The sequence below is a fragment of the Lepisosteus platostomus genome, chromosome 12, assembly GCF_059453375.1.
Source record: "Lepisosteus platostomus isolate fLepPlt1 chromosome 12, fLepPlt1.hap1, whole genome shotgun sequence".
NCBI classification, from domain to species: domain Eukaryota; kingdom Metazoa; phylum Chordata; class Actinopteri; order Semionotiformes; family Lepisosteidae; genus Lepisosteus; species Lepisosteus platostomus.
Genome location: NC_142622.1, coordinates 40,874,891 through 40,898,004, shown reverse-complemented (window position 1 = coordinate 40,898,004; position 23,114 = coordinate 40,874,891). Strand labels below are relative to the sequence as shown.

Genomic DNA, 23,114 nt, shown 5'->3' with positions numbered 1-23,114 from the left:
GCAAATTTCATTTTAATTAAAAAAGGTTTATCAGAAATACACAGCTCAATCCTCTTGTAAAACACTCACTGCTCCAGATACTCATTCAACTCCCGGATGGCTTCTGTGCTTCTCCCTTGTGCTTTGAGAATGGCAATCTTGCGTTTTCTAGCAGCCTGTGGATTGACATTAGTCGAGGATTAAGGTCTCAATTCCTCAAGTGTTTGTTAAAGAGGGGTAAAAAGAAGGTAATTTGACTGAGCAAATTATTATCTCAATGTTAGTGGAATTCCACGGCTTGGGTTTAGAAGCATTTCCCCATGACATCCCTCAGAGTCAGAAAATCTCCCATCTGCAATCATGTTACATGTGCTATGCCTTCGATGCAAACGCTGCATGCATCACTTCATCCTCATAAATGATCTCTCAGATTCCAATAATTAGAAAGCAGCAGGGGGGCCTAATCTTTATCCATCCCCAATGTCTTTCAGTCACTCACAAGGCCTACATCTCTGGGACAGTGCCCGGGGATTAAAATAATTCACTCTTTCTCGCGGCACAAATTAAAACTCTTTTTGCACTTCGAAGTCAATCTTCACAAATCTGACTTGTATCCAAAATAGGTTCTTCTAATAAAAATCTAAATAAGTATTTTTCCTATTTGCAACTACAGTTAAAACATTTTAAATAATCAATTTATATAGTTAAATTTAATTTGGTCTAATAATCTAATTTAAAAGAAAGAAAAATGTTGACTTCTGACAGAAGAGAGGTGTTTTACTTTGAATTCCAATATTTAGAAGCTTAAACATGTACACATTTCATTAACAGCAACAAATGGGTAAAAATAAATATTATATTTAAAATAACAACTATACAATATTCTCTCAGTATAGTTGGAAGCAAACCAACAGATTCCTACCCCCCCCCCCAAAAAAAAAACAGTACAATATATTTTTAGTGAAGCAAAAATTGCATTATAAACATTTAAATTGCAAAACTTAAAAAAACTGAAGACATGGCATACAGTATATTGCAATCTTCTAAACTGTCATTCTCTAAAGAGACATGATAAATAAAAAGTCAAAGGTTTTGTGACAAATACAAATTCATTAAATAAGTATGACAATATATTGCACACAATCAAGAGAAATAATTCCAAATGACAAATTTACTGCGTTAAAGCTCTAGCCTAATCTTGGAATGGTCTAGTTCCAGGTTCAGTCTCTTTTTTTGGACTTGTGTGTACCTGAGTACACAGTAAATACACATGAATTAATGGTGATAATTACTGCATACTAATTAACAAGTAATTATACAGAGACTTGAACTTGAACAGTATATTCCTGATGTATTCACAAGTAGTCAGTAGCTGTGTGAAATAAAGACCAAATCTCTTTCAGCTTCCTACAGATTCATTGTTTCCTTTCCCAACCCATCAATGAGAATCTTTACAGGTTGCTAGGGAACCTAGTTAAACATAAACAGCATGGGAAACGAACCCAATGACTTTGTGGTGGGAAAAAAATGTAAAGCTTAAAGTTTAAATTGTAAAGTTAACATGATACACTCCACAAAACTGAACTTAACACCTCAAAATTAATATAAATACTTGGTTTCGACGGGGCAAATTAATGCATGTGTAGTTAAAAAAAACAGCAGTACTAATGGCAATAAACCATTGTAAAAAACATCAGCCGACAGAATTTTTAACCTTAATTTTTCCAACCATTAGTGCATTTCAAAGCTGACTGACTTATAAGATGTGTATGCACAACTGATTAGGAGGTAACAGGCTCAAATTTCAGTGCAGATGACATCAGAAACATATAGATAATGGAACATTACTGAAACATTCCACAGAGAATTTGGAAAAGGGTATGACAGGTTAAAGGCAAAGACTACTTCTTTGTATACCTACAGGACAGTTTTCTCCATGGACTTTGGAGACTGTGCAGTCAGAACAGAACCCATGCTTAAACGTAATATTTAGGCCGTTTATAAAACTATGCCTAACTTGCTCTCTTTCTAGGTAATAATTCAGAACAAATGACATATTTTGAATTAAAAGACATATCTTTAGAAAATAAAAGCATTTGTTAGATCAAAAAAGCTTCAATGTCAGAAGCTGATTATTTAAAAGACAATGCCACAGATGTTACTAAAAGATTAAAGCAGACTACCTCCCAAAATCTGGGAAAACAGTAAAGTAATAGTAAGCAGGTTACCAAGTGTAATTTAAAGCAGTTCAGGAGTTGGTATTTTATTGGACTTAAAATTCAACATTTTTTTTCAAATGCATTTCCATCAGCATCTGCTAATTTAAACCACACAAACATTCAGGTGCTAAAGCCAAGCTGCTCATTTTCTTGGATGACATCACAGAAACCATTTTCCACTGTTACTTCCACCTCCTCGGCATCTCTTCAGACTTTTAAGTCTTTTTTTTTCACTGGTCTGCATGACAATTTTAAGACTTAGTGTGAAGGTTAAAAGACCAGAGAACAGCTGTTTGATTTTCTTTTAGATCCGGCCAAGCAAGTTACATTCAAGAGGGGTTTTCACCAGGAATGATTTATGAGATATATATATATATGATGTTAGTTATATAGGAGCTTGTGTCTCCTCCAATTAACATTTATATTCTTTAAATAGGGATGTTATGTATAAGACTGCTGAACTTCTTAATGAGAAAGTCACATTAAGGGTAAAAAAAAAAAACCTATGAACATCAATATATATTCTGCTTTTTATTTTTATGACAGCCCAATGCAAGACATTTTTAGGATTATAGCTTCCTTTATCAAAACATATTGAAAGCTGTTGTGATTTGCCCTTTAAACAGCTTCCAATCAAAGTTAAAAAGATAATCGAGCATATACAGCTAAATGCAAATGATTCTACCTCCATCTCAGAAAGTGAAAAAAGCATAAACCGTAAACACAAACCTGAAGAAGTAGGCAAGTAGTATCAAGACTATGTCATACTAGTAGTATCAAGACAAGAACCTTTAAAATCAAGATCAATTTCCAAAACATAAAAAACACAGATTTTCATTCTAAACATTACCTACAGCACAAAACGTTCATTTTTTCTAACAACTCATCTTACATTACTACTTTATTCCAAGGGGATTTGAAACTGTGAGAGCCACTGTGAATTAATAATCACTTCACTCCAAATTCTGAACATGTGGATATCCTTGCCTGCACTACAAAAACGTTACAACATATTTCAAATGCACATCTTCCTCTTGGGTTTTAAGAATCACTTGGGTCTTTCACAAACATATGGAAGTAGGTAGTTCAGAATGTCACACAGTACTTTATTAAATACTGAACCCTTCCAAACCACTTCTTTTTAAACTTATGATCCAAAGCCTGGCAGACAGACTAATACGCCGGTTGTCATGATTCTTTTTTAATTAGCATTCAGGGAGCTTATTGTGAAAATCTGAATGCTTGCATCACTCCTGGTTCTCATTAGAAAGACATGGCAGCACTGTCCTTGGATTATCCCAATACCTCTCATTTCCATCGACACAATGAAACATCACGTTTGCAATCAACACAGCCATGCAACTGAGATTCGGAGGCTATTCAGATCAAACTCAGCTGCACAAATCACTGGCTGACATCCACTCACATTTCCGTTTTCATTTCTTTCCGGATGATAAAAACAGACGATGAAGGATGTCAAATCAATTGTCATCAACTTTCTTTGTACAATGCTATGTGTTGGGATCCTTGACATTTAAGAACATAGCAAAGGTTAAAAAATAAGAGGTTCACACCTACCCTGATCTTTAAATAAGTCAGGGCATCAGCGTCAACAACATGGTGGGGTATTCCTTTCAATTTTCCCCACCAGCACACTTTGGGGTAAGGAAGTGCCTTCACAGACAGCCAGTTCTACTTGTATTTCACTCTTATTCAAATACCTCAAAGATGTGGACAATTTGTTTCAGGTCCCCTCATTAATTACTCTGTCAAGATTTAAAAGGCTTAAGCCCAATACCGATTCTGGTTGCTCATCTCTGGACTGATTCCTGATCAGCAATATTTTTCAAAAACGTACATAACATTCAAAGTGAGGTCTTTATAGTGCATTATACGATTTTAAGGTATCGTCCCTTCATTAAACATCTATGCTTTACAACGTTTTCTGGGCCTTTTAAATGCTTCCCCACATTGTTTGGAGATGTAAATGATGTGTCAGCAGCCTTTTCAATTTAGCAGTTTCCCCATTTGGTATTTATAGTTTATGTTTGTCACCTGTAAGCCAATCCCTACACTTGTCTACATTAAATGTCATCTGCTAGATCTATGCCCAGTCTTGAATTTTATCTATATATTTTCAACTTCACTGGCTAATTCTGCAGTGTTTCCTAACCCTCTTAATTTATCATCTGGAGACTTATTAGAATCTAGATCATTGCTATAAATTACGAGGAACAGTGGTCCTAGTACAGATCACTATGTAATTTCCACTAATTTGATCACACCAATTCTAGTGTTCCACCCTTCCTTTTTTGAGAATAGGCAACCGAAGGCCCTATTATTTCAGGGAGTAATTACTCTTGACATTATTCTATAGAATGGACTCTATTCCAGGACATCAATGTCTGAAACAATGTTTTTCAACAAATTAGTAATGTTATCTGTATTGGTGTGCTTTGGAAATCCTTCGAGACCATAACAAAACACACCTGCACATTGGTGGGTTCCGTAAGCAGAGAAAGTCAAGGTGGGTCTCTGACCCTAGAAATGCAGGGGAAAGGTAAAACATATTTGAATGGTGTGGGCATTACCCTGTTCAGGTAGTGTGCTGAGGGAACCACACACACGAAATTGGCTGAAAACACACTGTACACAGCCTCATGCCTCAAATTTCTACACTGGCACCTGTTTTATTTTAATACACAGAAGATCTACTGCTGTGGCATGCTGAGGCTTTAACCAGTCTGTCTAGGAGTTGAAGATCAACTCTATACAACCAATGACCTACATGGCATTATTAATAAGTTTGAAAAGGCATAGCTCCCCTAGACATGTCTGTATGTGCTTAAATAATTAATATCTGATTTTGGCCTTTCTGGTGCCTTTTAAGCTGATTTGCCAGATATCCCCCACCCAGCTGCACTACATGGGAAGAAGCAATGCTTGCTGGAAAGGGTGTGGAAATTACCATACGCCTGTTCTGACCTGTGTACAACCTCAACTATATGGCTGGAGACCCGACAAAGCACAACATTATTCTGGCATTCACCTTCTTGTTCGAGTGCAGCCAAGTGATGCATGGTCTACAACCAAAGTCTGTGCCCCTGGGTAATAGCATAAAACCTCAGCAGCCTATGTTCCAGCCAAGCTTTCTCGTTTAACCATCAGGCAATTTTTCATCTATGGCACCAACAGTCTACCAAGAATAAAGATACAGTCAACTTCACCAGTTCCAAGAGGATGGCCCCAGTCCAAACTCAAAAGCATTGGTCTGCAGAAAGAATCACTTCAAAGGAAACGTTGGAGGCCAGACACACAGCAGTCTTTAAAACAGAAGACCAATGGATTGTGTTGAGGCCAACTTTCTGTAAGTCTCAGAAGGAACAGGTGGTAGCAGTCTAGTAGCTGCAGGTTAGTGTGGGGGCTAGGGCAGTCTTTTTCTTTGGCAGACGTGATTAATGTAATTTGCCAGTCGCCTTCTGTATGGTCAAGAGTGGGGAGACACTTGACTGTGCCAGGATGGTCAATGAGTTCATCTACCCACTGGCTACACGTCAAACATGGACACCTCTGTGAGGCACTGAAAATAGTTGCAATATCAGGACTAGCCCTGCGAGATTGGACTACTGCTTAAAATCTTTCCTCATGTACTCGTACCATGCACTAATTGTATTTCCATACTGCGTGTTTCTTGCCGAGATCGCTTCAGGGTATTTAAAGGCATAATCTACAGTAACCAAGATATGTTCATGTGCCCTAGGCATCCTGGACAAGATTTCTCCCAGACCCATGGAAATATGCTCAAAAAGAAGGTCAATTATTGGTAGAGCTGATATACAGGACAAGGCATGAAATATTTAGTTATCTCTGCTATTGTGCCAAACCACAAATTAGGCCATACTACACTTTCTATGGTTTTCCATTGCCAAGATGCCCCCAAGCAGATGGGAATGTGCCAGCAGTATCGTGGTGCCCTATCATGTTTGTGGAATTTGTTGCTGTGCTCCTTCTCTCCTGTACGCGGTTTACCCCAGTACAGGAGATCACCACTGAATTAATCCCATATTACCTCACGAACTATATTCTTCTTCAACCTCTCCTCCTCCTTTCCTCTGTACTTGCCATTATGTAAGGCTGCAAGAAACAAAAACAATAATGTATGTTTCTAAGATTTAGGCTAGAAAGACCCCTTTCACTTTCTCCCTGAAGACTTTTCCTCATTCTTTGTGAAGACTGCTAGTACAGAGAGCACTGCAATGATATATGAATGCAGACAATAGTACAGCTACTACTGAGAAAAGCGCTGGCACTTATAAACTCCCTCACAGTAAACACACATACTGAAACAAATAAATTATAATACTTGGTATATTTAGAAGTACTGTTTACTTATTAGTTACTTCACACAAAGATACAGTCGTGGTAACACAATACACAAGTGTACTGTATTATCATTAGCTCCCTGTACATACCCATACTAAAAAGATATACCCATGTTAATATCAAACAGGAAATCCAAACTGTGCAATGCTGTCTGAACTTATCAATAATGATAATTCACCAGTTTTTGTATACTATAACATTCTACCATACTTGTAAAAATAAATATTTTACATTATTTTTTCCATTCAATGTGCAATCCCCATTTGATGTGAATTTGAATTCTCATTTGCGTCTCTATTACATACATAAGACATAGTACAGAGTACAACTGTAGCCTGTACACTTTTCTAAATTCACATTTCAATCAGTAATTTCCAAACCTTGCTCACACCTGCAGAGCTGGAGAATACAAGTTTCTAAAGGGATAAAAAACAAAAAAACATTTGACATGGAGTCAAATGGAAATGTACTCTGGGTACTCCACGGGTGGATTTGATGAAAAGGACATGTGAACCTTCCAAATTACTCTTGACCTGTTTGTTTAACGCCTCACCATCTACAAGTGGTTTGCTTCAGACTGTCAAAGGAATTGATTCAAAATGACTTAGAGGCTGATTCCTATGATGCACCACTGGTTATTCAAAACAAATCACCGATGAGCTGCTCTTCAGCAACCTACGGTGAACTTTCAAAAAATCCCAGAGAGATTCAGATCTGGCAAACCCCCGGAGATTAAAAAATACTACGACGGACTTATCCGAGTATCTGCAGCTAAGCACTACCCATAATTGTCCCACTGTGGTGTACCACTTTTCATACTACAGTAGCCATTTTACACTGGGGCTACATTGGCATGACCGATAAAACCTCTATGTTTTCAATATTCCCAAGACAACACAATCCAACAGGTTAATCAAAATGGAGTCAGGAAGAAAATGTCGTGGTGTTAACAGTTAGGTGATAATGTGAAAAATTAATAGAAATGAATATCAACAGCTTGCCCAAGATGGAGAAAAGAGTGGCGCCAACCTCTATCCTCTGGTTCATGAAAGACGTAGCCATCTTCACTGTGGAACACCCCCAAATTTGCTGCATCTCTTGGGCTTGTACTAACCCTTTTCGGCGGCTTTTTGATACGTAGTTTCTAATAAAACGCACACAATATTTTCTCAAATTTTAGGGTTCACCTTTTTATTAAGTGAAAAATGTACTGCGTTCTTTGTTGGAAAGAATTGTTATACACAAGTTGACCGCAAAATAGGCAGATCATTGCTGTAGGTACTGGAACACAACAGCAGCTGAGAAGCGAAGAGTTTGAACATTTCTGGACACCACCGTGGCAAAAACCTTGAACATTTTTTGTTGATTCAACAATTTTGGTTAATGGGTACCACATATATTCTTCAGGCTATAATTACAACAGCTCAATTTCGAATCTCAACCAGGAATTCTGGGATGCCTCACCAGTCTTTCCTGTGGTCACCAACTTTCCAAGTTTTTATTTTCAATATAAAACCATATTAAATGAAGATAAGTGTCACTTAATTTCTGGGTAAAGACAGGTGGCCCAAATGATGTAATTCCAAACTGATGAAGGTGGTATTGGGGGGAAAAAGGACATTTCATTCACACACTGATGCGGTATAGTTTGTTCCATTAATCTTTGGTCATGAAACCCAGCCAAGGTCTCAAGGATGGCTATCCCTGTGGAAATCAGGAAACAGTAATCTCATCTGGTTACAGCAGAGACATGGGTAGTCCACACAGAACACCTCCTGTTTTCTTTACCTTTAAAGTAATCATTCAAGTGAACTGCCTCTGAGATTTAATTTACTGCTCACGATACAGCGACACAGCTTTGTTGTGTACTTCCATTTTAACTGTAAAACTGAAACCGTGAAAGAAAAGTCACACTACTATTTAATATTTGTGCTCCAGGATAGGATTGTTTTATATTTGGAGAGCTCTCAATGGCATTCACACTCAGTTACAATACACTTGGTTTACATATCATCCTTTTAAAAAACTTTAAAATGTTCTATAGTGGGCAGTTTTCATGAAAACAAACCAATACTGATTTTTTTTTTATTATTTTAGATTTAAGAAAAGAGAGATGTACCCTAAAAGATCATGAATTTTATGATACACAAGTTTTCAAAAAAATATTTTTTATAATCAACTAGATCGAGATCTTGTTTGTATCCTTACCTATACAAATGAGAAAAGTCAGATTTAGTTCTATTTATATTTTACAATTTAATATACACATATACGTGTTTAAATTAAGATGGAATTAAATTGCAGATTGCATTATATATACTGTATTTGTATACATGTATCTCAGATAAAGTGAATAGCAGGACAAGGTAATTTTTAAAAGAACAATAATTCAGATCATTTGACAGCATTGCTAACTTATTTACTGACACTTAGGTTCTTGTACACACCGCAATTTACTAGTAATTGAACTTGGGACAGAAAAATTAAAAGTTCTCATATGAGGTTCATTGCAAGCAAACAAATGATACACTTTTCCATCCCGTCAAAACTCAGAAGAATGTTTTAAAATATAGAAACAACAGCTCAACTAAATTATAACTATGCTAGTAAAATGTAAGGGTAAGTGAACTACACAATACCACAGCTGAATGTAATTCATAAGGAAGTTAATTTATCGCACTGGACAAGAAAGGAGGTGACTGTATTAGTGTGAACAAGAGTTTATTGACTTTGTCAGTAAGGTTCTATTTGTCTGAATCAGACAGCCAGTGCGATACGGAATTCTCACACGGGTTGCAAGAACAAACGTCTATGCCTCATTTATAGCACTTGCCAGCCTAGCTAAAATGTTTAATATTTTTAAGCAACTCCATGTGTCAGCGCAATAGAAGAAACTGTTGAATGTCTCCAGGAGTGCCAAAACAAATAAGGTCATGGTTTCTTTTTGAAACTCTTTAAACATTTATTTTTTTGCATGGCCACATGTCCTTATGGAAACAATTAGCAGCAGGTACCATATATTCGGGGGAAAACAAATACTTAAAGCACTGAATAAATTTGGAAATCACAAACATTTTGACTGGAATATGATACAGGTCAGGAACAGATCAGGAAAAAAGCAGCACAGCCAATTGAAGGAGTGTATCATTCTATAAAGAATATTACAAATAAACATTAACAGACTGCAGCCAAGTGGTTGTAACCTTGTGTAATTATAATTACCAACACTGACAAGTAGTTCATTGTAAAAACAACTACCAGCTGTTGTAAACAGTCCCTGTAACTGAAGTAAACAATATATATTGAAACATTCCCAGCAAGAAACACATTTTATCATGTAATTATTAAATGTTAATGATTAGTAACCAACCTAATTTGAGTATTATACTATGAGAGACTTGTTTAGACCATGTCTAAAAAATATCAGAAGTGTTTTGTGCTCATTACCTATTGAGAATGGTACAGTGACTATCAAAAGTATTCAGTATTCACCTCCCTTGGACTTGATTTACATTTTATTACAATACAACATAGAGTGTTGATAGGGGGTTTATTATGACTGATCGACACAAAGCACTTCATAATCTCAAAATGAAAACAAAATTCTGCAGATCATCCCATATTTATTGCTAACATAAAACAGATCTCTTGTGTTGATCAATAGCAAAAAATTCCAACTATAATACATTATGATTCCATTACTCTAACACAATAAAATGTGAAAAAGTCCAAAGGGGCTACAGCCACTGTAAGCGTATGTTTTTGCGAGTCTGCATGTTCCATGGTTATATAATAATAATAATAATTGCTTACACTTAAATAGAGTTTTTCTGGACACTCCACTCAAAGCGCTTTACAGGTAATGGGGATCCCCTCCACCACCACCAGTGTGCAGCCCCACCTGGATGATGCGACGGCAGCCATAGTGCGCCAGAATGCACAACACACATAAGCTATCAGCAAGGAGGAGAGCAGAGTAATGAGGCCAAATTTATTTATGGGGATTATTAGGAGGCCATGATTGGTAAGGGCCAATGGGAAATTTGGCCAGGACACCGGGGTGACACCTCTACTCTTTTCGAGAAACGCCCTGGGATTTTTAATGACCAGCAGATTTCCCTTCCAACTCGGTTCTTAATGATCTACATCAGTTAATTATTGGCTTAATTGGACCAATTTATCATTTCTTCCTCGGTCTTAAGGTGCTAGTGCTAACAAATCTGGCAATATACCAGCCCTCTAGGACGAAGACTGGACACCCCTGCACATATTCACAAATGTGACTTTTTAAGACCTGTGTACCACTCAGTATTACAGAACAATTAGCTTTTAATTTTTCAATAGAATTCTCTCTTTCAATGTGACATGAAATATACCGTATGATATTTATATAATGACATGTACATCATAATAGTTTCATTGTCATTAGGCAAATGCTGCAGTGATACAATTGTGATACACAATTAACAAAACATTAGTAAAATCCAATCATACATCCATCTGTTATCAGATATCCATTTAATCCAGATAAGGGTCACTGCACAATTCCTGATGCACAGAGCACAAGGGGGAGAACTACACCCGAGATGGACTGCAGACAATTGAATAAATATGTTTTCAATAAAATAAGGATTTCTTACTGTATTTGTTGGGTCATCTTGTAATATTGTGTCATATACTTTGCAGGCTTCATCATACCTGGGTAAAGAATTCAAATAATTACATGAAAACATGTCACATACACAGACGTACAATGCTAGAAGGGTGGGACAACACACAAAAATTAAATGAGAAGCGCTATGTATGCATATCTTAACCAATACCCTGTTATTATGAATAACTATGAAACACATTTCACTTTAGAGCAGATTTTCAGGGTTTGGAACTTGACAGTATGTAAGAGCACTGCACCAAATATTTTCTTATGCTTTCAATTATATCCTTCAATTTGATTAATTCGATTTACTTAACACCACTGTACACAGGTAAAAACTGTATACTTAAAACATCACCTGTATTTATCATCATCTAAAGACAATTTCTTACTTTGCTCATTTATGTCTCAAGACTGCTTCCTACCTTGTCTTAAAAGAGGCTGAAATTTGTATAGACTTATACATCTCTACTTGTTTTCAAACTTGTCTATATATAATCTCATATAACATCTACTACGAAAAGGATAGATTGTCTAATTTGATTTGAAAACTATTTGGATCTGCGTCAATAATTCAGATCCAAACTTGTGGAAATGTACTGTAACGGCCCTGAAGCAGTACAGCATTTGTCAGTAAGACGGGAAAAGTTATAAACTTTGAAAATCATGGTCCTAATTGTGAGCAAAACAAACGTGCTACTTGTTACATTAAATACACAAGTCAGGATGAATTCTAACTTGTTTTTATTGAAAGCAATCTGCAGCGCTTACGGTTTTACAGCCAAACAGTCCATGATCAAAAACTGTTCCGCCCGCAACCCACACAGAAGCACTCTGGTTCCCATTAACACTAAACACCAATGCTTACTATTACATTCCTCTTTCAAATTCATTTTATTACTTGACTACACATTTTGGATTTCTAATAGCATCAGGCACAAACACAGGAAGGGGATTTGATTTTTGTCATTTAGGGCCAGGAGGCAATCTCGTGTCCAGCCATTCAGTCATTCATCCGATCAGTCATTGAGCTGCCATTATGTATACATTACAGTACACACTACAGTACACAATGGCGAATAACTGTATAGATGCTACAAGACAGGTGTAAGTCTAAGGGCCTAACGATCCAAAGTAGTGTACAGTATCATTAATATTTTATGTATCGTGCTGCCAGTGTCAAAACTCTTCCACAGACTGTTTTTATGTCCGATCTTTCTGAAGTTCCATTAGGAAATGGACTAGACAGTATGATAATGCCAGTTACCTTTCCAAAGCCTCAAGCCTCATGCCTGCTAATCGTTTCACTCTGTGGCTACCTTGGAACTGCTTCCGCAATTCATGTAGACAGCTCTGCAAGAAAGAAATCAAGTATTAAACCTGGCATTAGAGCATAATTCCCTGTATAGCAAATTTGCTAGCTTCCTTCCCTGCTTCTTCTCAGGGAAAATCATCCTTATGTACACTGCTAGAATCCTGATCCTTCACATCTCCATGTAACGAAACGAGAGGCCCTCTCATGCAATTACTTAAGATGAAAAATAATCAGTGACATTCAAAGTTTGGGCTAGCCAAAAAAAGTCAAATATTAGTCAGCCACCCACCAATTAGAGAAAAGTGTAATGTTACTGTAACATAAACCAGTAGGGAAAAACTCCTCACTAAGGAATGCAGTCTGCCTGAGCTACAGCACAAGCCCAATAATAGTGAGGCATGCTCTTAATTATGGAGCTAAAATGTTCATGTGGGATTTTCATTCACTCTTTTCTTATGGCAGTTCTGGAATGATTTCAGGTGACTGTTCCTTGATGCAACACTTCTAACAAGAACATTCCCCGCATACTGAATAGGTTAATTCAGGTAACTATACGGACTCATCTATTCCGTACTCCCCAGGGAAATGTTCAACAACCTAGGATTTCACCTTTATCCTTAATTGAAACATGGATTAACAGATGCCAAGAACGCATTTGATTAATACGGCTTTCTTGTCCGTGAGTTACGTTGGTGAGGTAAGTGCAGAGTGCCTTTTGCAGACTACAGCTTTAAAATGGTGATGATCAAATGATCTATATATACACCATATGTAAATATCAAGAATCACTCTACAGACTAGGCTATAATTCACTGGTCAGGACGACAAAGCTCCACTGCTCGATGACATAAGCTGCAAGGTCAGCAGGTAACTCTTTCCACAGCCTCTAATAGTCTGGCTGCAAAAAGACACAATAACACACTGACTGGCACAGAGCCTTGCATAGCTCATTCTTGATTACCTATATAGAAACAGATCTTTCAGTGAATTCTATGTTTGTCCATTACAATCCCCTTCAGACGCTACCTGGAGATTTTGCCTTGATGAAAGGAGCACATTTCATACATCTGCCGCTGTGTTGTAGTGTACACAACATCGTCCTTTAAACCCTATACGCACACCTGTTGTTCATGAATATAAACGACACACAAGACATTAAAGCTTAAATCATAAATTAAATTAGAATTAAGTGAACTGATGTATTTTCAGATTCTTTAAGTCAGTACTGCAGTTAGATTTTAAATCTCTCTCTTAAAAATATAGGACACTTTCATCTAATGTTAAACTGTAATGAAAAGGCTACATAAATATCCCAATTTTGTGTAAATGTGTTTACATCTGTTCCAGTGAGTTCTGAGCTAAACGTCATTTCCAAGAAAAGCAAGCAGAAGTTCACTATTAAGCATCACACCACCTGCTATAAACAGATTATATCCCATCCATCATTCTGAGCTAATGGTTAACATAAAAATAGCAGTTGCATTATACATGACAAAAATGAGACTTTCCATTGCTGTTGCGTGGGCATCTTCTATTCTACATTCTTGACTGTTAAAAGCACAGACAGGATGCTTCTTCAGAATTTTCCATTTTATTGTCTTAACAGTGAGCCCTAGGTTTTATTTTTCACAAATTTCTAATGGAACTATAATCATGTCAAATGCTTAATTCATCAAATTAAAATGAACACATTGCTGAAAATGGTAGAAAAATACCAAGAAAAAAGGGCAAATGCTCCTTCCACCAAATATTGAGTTCAAAGGTCTGAATACTTAAGCAATCAATATATTTCAGTATTGTGCAGAATTTACTGTACCTTATCTTACCCTTAGCCTTCAGTTTGAGCATACAGATTTTTAATAAAATACTAGGTAAAATAAAGGTGTATGCATCAGTTTTTAATCTCTCAAAATTGGACATGAAGAAATACAGAAAATGTGTCAAAGTTCTACTGGGAAAGAAATACTGATTACATTTTAAGCTAAGCTAGGACACCTAGATAAACATGAGTAATACTTTAATTCACTTACATTCTACAATGAATCACAACCAAGCAACTACTATTTATCTGGATCTTTTAGCCAACAAAGAGCATCACTTGGTTTATAAGTTAAACTGAAATTTCACAAACAAAAACATCCTTTTACATGCTGCTAGTTTCCAACTGAGATCTCTTGATGAGAACCTGTCTAATGTTTTAGGATATGCATAATTAGTCCCACCTTACAAAATCTAAAGAAGTAAAGGTATTAATACACAAAGAAGAAGGATGTGAAAACAGAGTGCAAAACAGGTCTTCACATTGCCTATAAATGACAAGCCGGAATATGAAAAAATAAGTTTGCAACAAGAAATACAGTAAATGGTGTAGTGAAATGAAAATAGGTATTTTGAGGTACTGTAATGTTTTGTCTATACAAGATTTTTTCTCTTTCTCTCATTACAGAAAGATCAAGGACCTGCCCTGTTGAGGAGTCTTGCCTGAAATTATGCATTTCTTTCCCAAAAAAGGCCATTACCCTAGTAGGAGATACACAGTTTGCTAATTTTAAAGTGAAATATTATTCAATTAGGCAACCATGCTGTTGGGATTCCACATATTGTTGGCTGAGGCAAAAATTTCAAAAAGTTTCAAAAACATAGCTTTCCAGTGTCATTTGATCTATGTTGGGAAAACTTGAAGGCATGCAAGATCTACAGTAGGTACTGTAGATGACCACAGAGATAACATCTTGTACCCATTTCATTTCAACAATGCCATATGATTAATGGTCTTAAACACACAGTTTAAAGCATAGTTAAACATCTCCATAGGGAAATGACTCTGACAGTTATCCAATTGTTCCTGACAAAAGGGATTCATAAACTTAATATAGCTACACCTCACTGCCTTAATGAGTAGGCAATGAATGCCCATATTTCTCTAAGTCTTCTGTTCAATTTGGCTTCACACACCAACCTTGATCTCTATTTCCACTGAATTGTGGCTCACAGAAGCTACCTGATTCCTACTATGAGTTCTGCTTGTTTTCTTTTGATATACAGTATGTCTAGCCATTATTGCATCTTTTTTCATTCCTTCTTATATTTGTAGTCTTTTTAAAGTTTAACAGAAATTAATATAAAATCATACCTTCCTTTGAATGATTTTAATTAAGATTCTTCTGTGTGAGTTTATGGCAATTTAGAATATTAATAGAGGTGTTTGTTATTTTTTATTTGTTATTTATTTTTAACTGTTCTTGACAACAGAACAGTTCCCCTGGTAAAAGCTGCATTGAAAGCACTTTACATCTGAACAACGCAAGGGTCTGTGTGGAACAGCATTCCATTAGATTTTAAGGATGAAAGTGCTGTAGCATTAAAAGCTTAATCAAGTCTCTTGTACATGATAAAAGTAGATGTTGAAACCTTTAGACTGACAGCAGTTAGAAGCTTGAAAAAATAATTGATGACCAAAAAATACCTAAAACAAACCACGCATTTATTTATATTTTTGAGCATTTTATATCGTGTGGCAGTCCAAAAGCAATGAAAAAGAAAACAAAATTGTAAGAGAAAAATGGTTAGGTAAAGCAGAAAGCTTAATCCTATAATAAAAAGCCTAAAGCTAGGAATAGCAAGATGTAAAACAGGAAAAAAAACTGTGGTCCTCTAACTCTGATAAAAATCAACATCAGGAAGTTTCCAGCATTTAAAGTTCTAAGAAAGAGTTGTGTTGCAAAACGTCCTGTGTCATGCTTTGTACGAACATGACTACAAAATAAAGGAACAGACCGCAAACATACAGAAAACAACTGAAAGAAAGCATAATTTTCAGATAGGACAATTAGATAAAATAGAGAAATTAAGAGTTGTTTTTCATTTGGAAAAATCTACGAACCTGCACCTAAGTTCATAAATACAAAGAGGGATTAAAGCAAATCTCTTAAGACTGCTTTGCCAGCATAAGGTTTTCCACAACTCAGATAAAGTGATATTTTTGGCAGGGTGCTTTGGACCAAAAATCAATCATGTGTCTCTTCTGGCAAATAATACAACAAAGTAGCAAGGGCCATTAAAGGGTTGTGGGGTTGGTGAGGGGTGGAATCGGTTGTAAAACTTACCAGGGCCAAGTCATCCCGACTGCAGTCCAAGGCAGCTATCATCACCTGCTCATAAATTATCCAAACTGGGCAACACACAAAAAAAGAGACGGTTTCAATATGTGTTCCATTTTAAATTCAAGCTCAGTATCAAACATGATGAATTTAAACAGTGCCTTTTTCTCCCCTGTAAGTAAACTATTAGACAAAGTGAGTTTTGTTTTAAGATCATATGGAAAAAATAAATGGTGCATTGAATAGGCTTAATCACTTAAAAGTATTATAAATTACCTCTCTTAAAATGAAGAGGTAGACAAGCATGCCAGGCTTACTAGTGGTAACTGTAATAGTACTGACACTTTGATAAATAAATCCACAGATGTCGTTTTCCTGTTAAAACCACAATGTAGGTCTATTCATTATTTTTTTCTGTTCTATGCACTGACAGTCAAAATTGAGATGATCACCATGAATATGAAAGTCAGAGAAAACATACATGAAGACTTAGCTGAACAAAATGCAGACCTGGGTTATTAACATATAAATTATGACATGAGCAACTGTAATTAAATAAAACATTATTAGATTTTTAATTGTTTAATTAAACCATCATCCTTTCTGGCAGATTCAAATTTCAAAAATGTATACCATTCACATTTCTTTGTGTTTAAACGTCTTGAATTCAGATCACTGCTAATCTTATTAAACAAATCTCATTACAGCAAAATACCATTCACAAATCCTTTTTCAGACCTTCAAAAAAAAAAAGATGAACGGGTTCTTTGCCCCAACGGGTACTGTTGTCACAGTAGTATGAAAATTTACATTGTTTTTTTTTTGCTTTCATTGCTCGGAATTTACTACGCTTACTTTTAAAATCATCCAACGGCAAGATCAAGTAAACACAAGCAAATAAAACAGGCCTTGTCTACTTCAAAATACATATGGGTTACTGCAAAGACAAAACCAAATTAAGAATCCACTGATATAGACGAGTTAATATATTGATTCTTCTTGCCTAGATTATCAGATAAATCTGAAGAATTCCTGAGCAGATAACCCACTGCTTTAAAAATAATCTGTCATTTAGCCATTTTTCTTGAGTGTTAATACTACAAATGAGAGGTGACCTGTCAGATCAACTTGCTCATTTGCTTCTTAGTAGCCTATTCTTCCATGAGTCTTGTCCAGTCATCCATTAAAGAAACAGAAACACTATATTTCCACTTGAGGCTGACTAGCTTGTCCCAGACATCCACAACTGTGCAAAGTAGTACTTCCTGGTTTCAATCCTAAATAAACTTCCTATAACTTTAAGTTCCTAGATCCTTATTTCATTGCTTATGATCCTTAGGCGGCCCACTGCCTACTACATTATTCATTTGTATAATTTATAATGTATTATGTATTTCAGCTTTTACTTCCTTGCCTTAATTTGTACATTGATGTGTAGTATCAAAATTTCAGCTGCTTCTCCACATTGTTTAGAGAAGGGGAAAGAGGAAAAACCAGTTTGTGTCCGGTGCCTTCCACCTTATTGTAATATTTTATTGAAATCTCAGCCTTTTTTCCTAAAAAAGCTTTATAAAGTAGTACAGCACCACATATTTTTAAGATTCTAATTTAAGACACCATATATTTATGTTACAAGTTTTTCTTGTAACATCCGAAAGTTCATTTCTTCCTTTACAAAAGAGTGCACAATATATTCACAATTAATGATAAAGGGCCTCATAGGTGTAATAGCTGCTACATATGTACTGCTTTTACAAGACTAGCTACAGGGCGCAACTGGAAAAGGTGTACATGCTGCATCATATACCATGTGTGAGTACTAGAACATTAAATATAGTCATGTAACGCTAAACAGCTATGACATTCTTTGAGTAAATTCAATTCAGATTTGCCACTGATTTCTAGAGCTGCAAATATCTGCACAGGTTATAAAGTGGACATGAGACAGACCCACTTCAAGACAGGATGTCTACTCTTTTTTACCTGTGGATTTTTGTCAATGGTTTAAGACAAACCTGGTGAAATAAGCTCTGATCATGTTTATTGATGATTCAAAAACCATTAACTGAAGGCTTTGATAGGTCATTTAGACAACTTAATGATTCGTTCAAGAAAGCCATTAAGAGATTGGGAGGAAATAACCAAAAGAATGGTACTTATGGCACTCCGGGTTCTGTGGGCGTTAGAACGTAATCTGGCATTTAAAAAAATCAAACAAATGATACCCAAGAAAATTCAAACTCGCTTAGAAGCATACATAGTTTAGTAGTTCTTTTTTTTTGAACCAGACACAGGCAGAAGAGTACTCTAATTGAAATCAGACAATGATTGTAAAGTCCTTGGGAACAGGGAAATGAGGAGCCTGAAATAAGAAGCAAAAATGAAAGCAAAACCAAATTAAACCCCACCATTTAGGGATTATGACAGAGCAGGAGAGGAATCCAAATTGAGTGCAGAGCTCAATTTGACAGAAATCCAGAGCACAATTGTTCTGATTTAATCACTCAGTTAAATCAGCCCAATATATTTGGATTACAACAACAGTAGACTTTGAGGAGGCCACCCAGATTCTCAGTCCCTGCTTTCACAAGTCACCTACTAGAACAGTCCTTTCCTTCAAATCTTCTGAAAGTCTTCTGAAATAATAATAAAATAATAATGAGCTAACTGCTCACTGTAATCTGTTAACCTAATGAATAGTCCGCCATCCCTACATCGATCTGTTTTTTGTACCACATAAATATATACGTCATTTGACACACATCCAAGAACGTTTCATTTGAACCTAAAATTTGTGCACTGCTAAATAGCTTAATTAATTGTGTAGTTGTAAATGCCTCAGAAACTATTTTAATAATCCTCTGGCTTGGCTTAATAACTGTTAAGTGTTAATTGAAAAATGACTATAAAATCCCACTGAACATATCTAATTTGCCAAAACAAACAGGCTAATGGCTTATGTTTTTCATCCACAGTTTTATGATTCCAGTTCTGCTCTGGTAATTGCCTGCTTGCTTCACAGCCAGTTCAAAAGCCGGATTAATAAAATCAGGCTGTACAATGCACTAGGTTTTAGAAGGCTAATTGTTATTCATATCATTATGAATGGATAGGGAAAAATAATCTACAGTGCCTTGCGAAAGTATTCGGCCCCCTTGAACTTTTCAACCTTTTGCCACATTTCAGGCTTCAAACATAAAGATATAAATTTTTTATTTTATGTGAAGAATCACCAACAAGTGGGACACAATTGTGAAGTGGAACGAAATCTATTGGATTTTTGAAACTTTTTTAACTAATAAAAAAATGAATAGTGGGGCGTGCAAAATTATTCGGCCCCTTTACTTTCAGTGCAGCAAACTCACTCCAGAAGTTCAGCGAGGATCTCTGAATGATCCAATGTTGTCCTAAATGACTGATGGTGATAAATAGAATCCACCTGTGTGTAATCAAGTCTCTGTATAAATGCACCTGCTCTTTATTCGGCCCCCTTGCGTTAATACTTTGTAGAGCCACCTTTTGCTGTGATTACAGTTGCAAGTCGCTTGGGGTATGTCTCTATCAGTTTTGCACATCGAGAGACTGAAATTCTTGCCCATTCTTCCTTGCAAAACAGCTCGAGCTCAGTGAGGTTGGATGGAGAGCGTTTGTGAACAGCAGTTTTCAGCTCTTTCCACAGATTCTCGATTGGATTCAGGTCTGGACTTTGACTTGGCCATTCAAACACCTGGATACGTTTATTTGTGAACCATTCCTTTGTAGATTTTGCTGTATGTTTGGGATCATTGTCTTGTTGGAAGATAAATCTCCGTCCCAGTTTCAGGTCTTTTGCAGACTCCAACAGGTTTTCATCCAGAATGGTCCTGTACTTGGCTGCATCCATCTTCCCCTCAATTTTAACCATCTTCCCTGTCCCTGCTGAAGAAAAGCAGGCCCAAACCATGATGCTGCCACCACCATGTTTGACAGTGGGGATGGTGTGTTGAGGGTGATGAGCTGTGTTGCTTTTACGCCAAACATATCGTTTTGCATTGTGGCCAAAAAGTTCGATTTTGGTTTCATCTGACCAGAGCACCTTCTTCCACATGTTTGGGGTGTCTCCCAGGTGGCTTGTGGCAAACTTTAGACGAGACTTTTTATGGATATCTTTGAGAAATGGCTTTCTTCTTGCCACTCTTCCATAAAGGCCAGATTTGTGCAGTGTAAGACTGATTGTTGTCCTATGGACAGACTCTCCCACCTCAGCTGTAGTTCTCTGCAGTTCATCCAGAGTGATCATGGGCCTCTTGGCTGCATCTGTGATCAGTCTTCTCCTTGTCTGAGCTGAAAGTTTAGAGGGACGGCCAGGTCTTGGTAGATTTGCAGTGGTCTGATACTCCTTCCATTTCAAGATGATCGCTTGCACAGTGCTCCTTGGGATGTTTGAAGCTTGGGAAATCTTTTTGTATCCAAATCCGGCTTTAAACTTCTCCACAACAGTATTACGGACCTGCCTGGTGTGTTCCTTGGTCTTCATGATGCTCTCTGCGCTTTCAACAGAACCTTGAGACTATCACAGAGCAGGTGCATTTATACAGAGACTTGATTACACACAGGTGGATTCTATTTATCACCATCAGTCATTTAGGACAACATTGGATCATTCAGAGATCCTCGCTGAACTTCTGGAGTGAGTTTGCTGCACTGAAAGTAAAGGGGCCGAATAATTTTGCACGCCCCACTATTCATTTTTTTATTAGTTAAAAAGTTTCAAAAATCCAATAGATTTCGTTCCACTTCACAATTGTGTCCCACTTGTTGGTGATTCTTCACATAAAATAAAAAAATTATATCTTTATGTTTGAAGCCTGAAATGTGGCAAAAGGTTGAAAAGTTCAAGGGGGCCGAATACTATCGCAAGGCAGTGTAGATGCTTAAAAGAGAGCTCCAAACCCTCAAACAAAAACTAGTCCACTGTCCACCTCATTAAGGAGAACAGACCAGCTTACAGGTCAGCATGAATACCAGTGCTGTTCTTTATGTTGAAAGATGTCAGCTCCATAGATAGGCAAAACTGCCCAATGAGGGAACCTCAAATTTAAGAATCCCATTGGCTCACACCGCCCCATAAACAATCTCAGAAAGTATAGGCATATAGGGAAGGCATAAGCAAACAAAAAATAGATATTTCATGGATGCAGTTAATCATTATCCACCTGGCATATTTCATTCTGACATAAAAAAGGAACAAAAAACAGAAACTGACAACAATCTATTTTTTAAGTTGCTGTGTTGCAGTAGTGGTGTCTTGTACCTTTCTATGCGCTCTGACACAGCTCTATTTGATAAAGAAGTATATATGATTTATTTTAGATTCTGCCATTTTTTGCAAATGTCGAGAGCCGTGCAGGTTTGGGGGTCTGAAACCACTCACCAATTGGAAATCTGTTACCTAGACAGATCTGAGTCACGGAAAACAAGATAGCAGTTTTCAGGGACATGGGAAGAGAAAACTGGAACAGAAGCTCCTCGGTCAGATATATTGAACCCATTGCCCTCTGACACGTGAAAGGTGGTCCATTGTGGAAAATTGCCAGATGAGAGGCGAATGGCTGGCTCACAAAGACCAAGAAAAAACATCAAGCTTTACTCATTCTCCCATCCTCAGGAACTGAAGAAGCAAGGCACTGCAGGTTAGCTACAACTTTACACGAACCAAACCTTGAGCAATTCAGGTCTGATCTTGAACGACTGAGCCTAATTTCTGGGCTCCGAGCAGACCACAAGTAAATTTAGGGTCAAAGGACAGTTTGTTAGATTTGAGTTCGGATTTCCTTTTAGTACCCACCAGACAGAGCATAAATCTCTGGAACACATTATCTGGTTTGCAGAAACATCTCTCCCTGTTTTGCATCACTGTTTTTGAGAGCACACTGTCCTTTGAATGGTCTTTTGTTGTAAACATACCAGCATTACTATCATAACCTGAGGTTTCGTGGTTATTTTTCACTAAGGTTGTTCCATATTTAAAGGGACGAGTTCAAGTAGTTTTGGGCTGCAGAAGGCTTGGTCTTGGGGACTCATGTTCTAAGAAACAGTAGCTTCCATTTTATTCATTCAGTACTGTTCTTATTTTAATGTAAAATAATATTTCAATGTTTCTGTGAAGATTCATGTTGTCTGTGCTCTTAAAAATACTTTGGAAGTGGGAGTTGTGGCTTGCTACTTTTGCAAACATTGTGGAAGAGAACTTTTACTTTTTCAGTGATGCAAAACACTCCACAATTTGGCACACTAAAACAATTGTACATTTAATGATGTTCTGAGACAATTTATTGTGCCGTCAATATAATTTCCAAGTGCCTGGAGTATAAAGAATCACTGTTGCCACAACTAAAGCTGCAAATTTGGTTCAGTCATCAGGTGTGAGATCATGCTGATTGAATTTGTGATAAACTTTTAGCCCTTAAAAAGTTTTGCATGCT

General features: G+C 36.8%; 1 protein-coding gene across 1 annotated transcript in view; it reads right to left on the bottom strand.

The window, feature by feature from the left end:
• emc2 (ER membrane protein complex subunit 2) overlaps window positions 1-23,114 on the bottom strand; it is a 44,071-nt gene that overhangs the window by 17,364 nt on the left and 3,593 nt on the right. The window contains exons 3-6 of the mRNA XM_088601915.1: window positions 16,657-16,721; window positions 12,503-12,588; window positions 11,222-11,279; window positions 70-155 (exon numbers count right to left, since the gene is read on the bottom strand). Coding sequence (XP_088458041.1) covers window positions 70-155; window positions 11,222-11,279; window positions 12,503-12,588; window positions 16,657-16,721 — 295 coding nt within the window. The remainder of the gene's footprint in view (window positions 1-69; window positions 156-11,221; window positions 11,280-12,502; window positions 12,589-16,656; window positions 16,722-23,114) is intronic.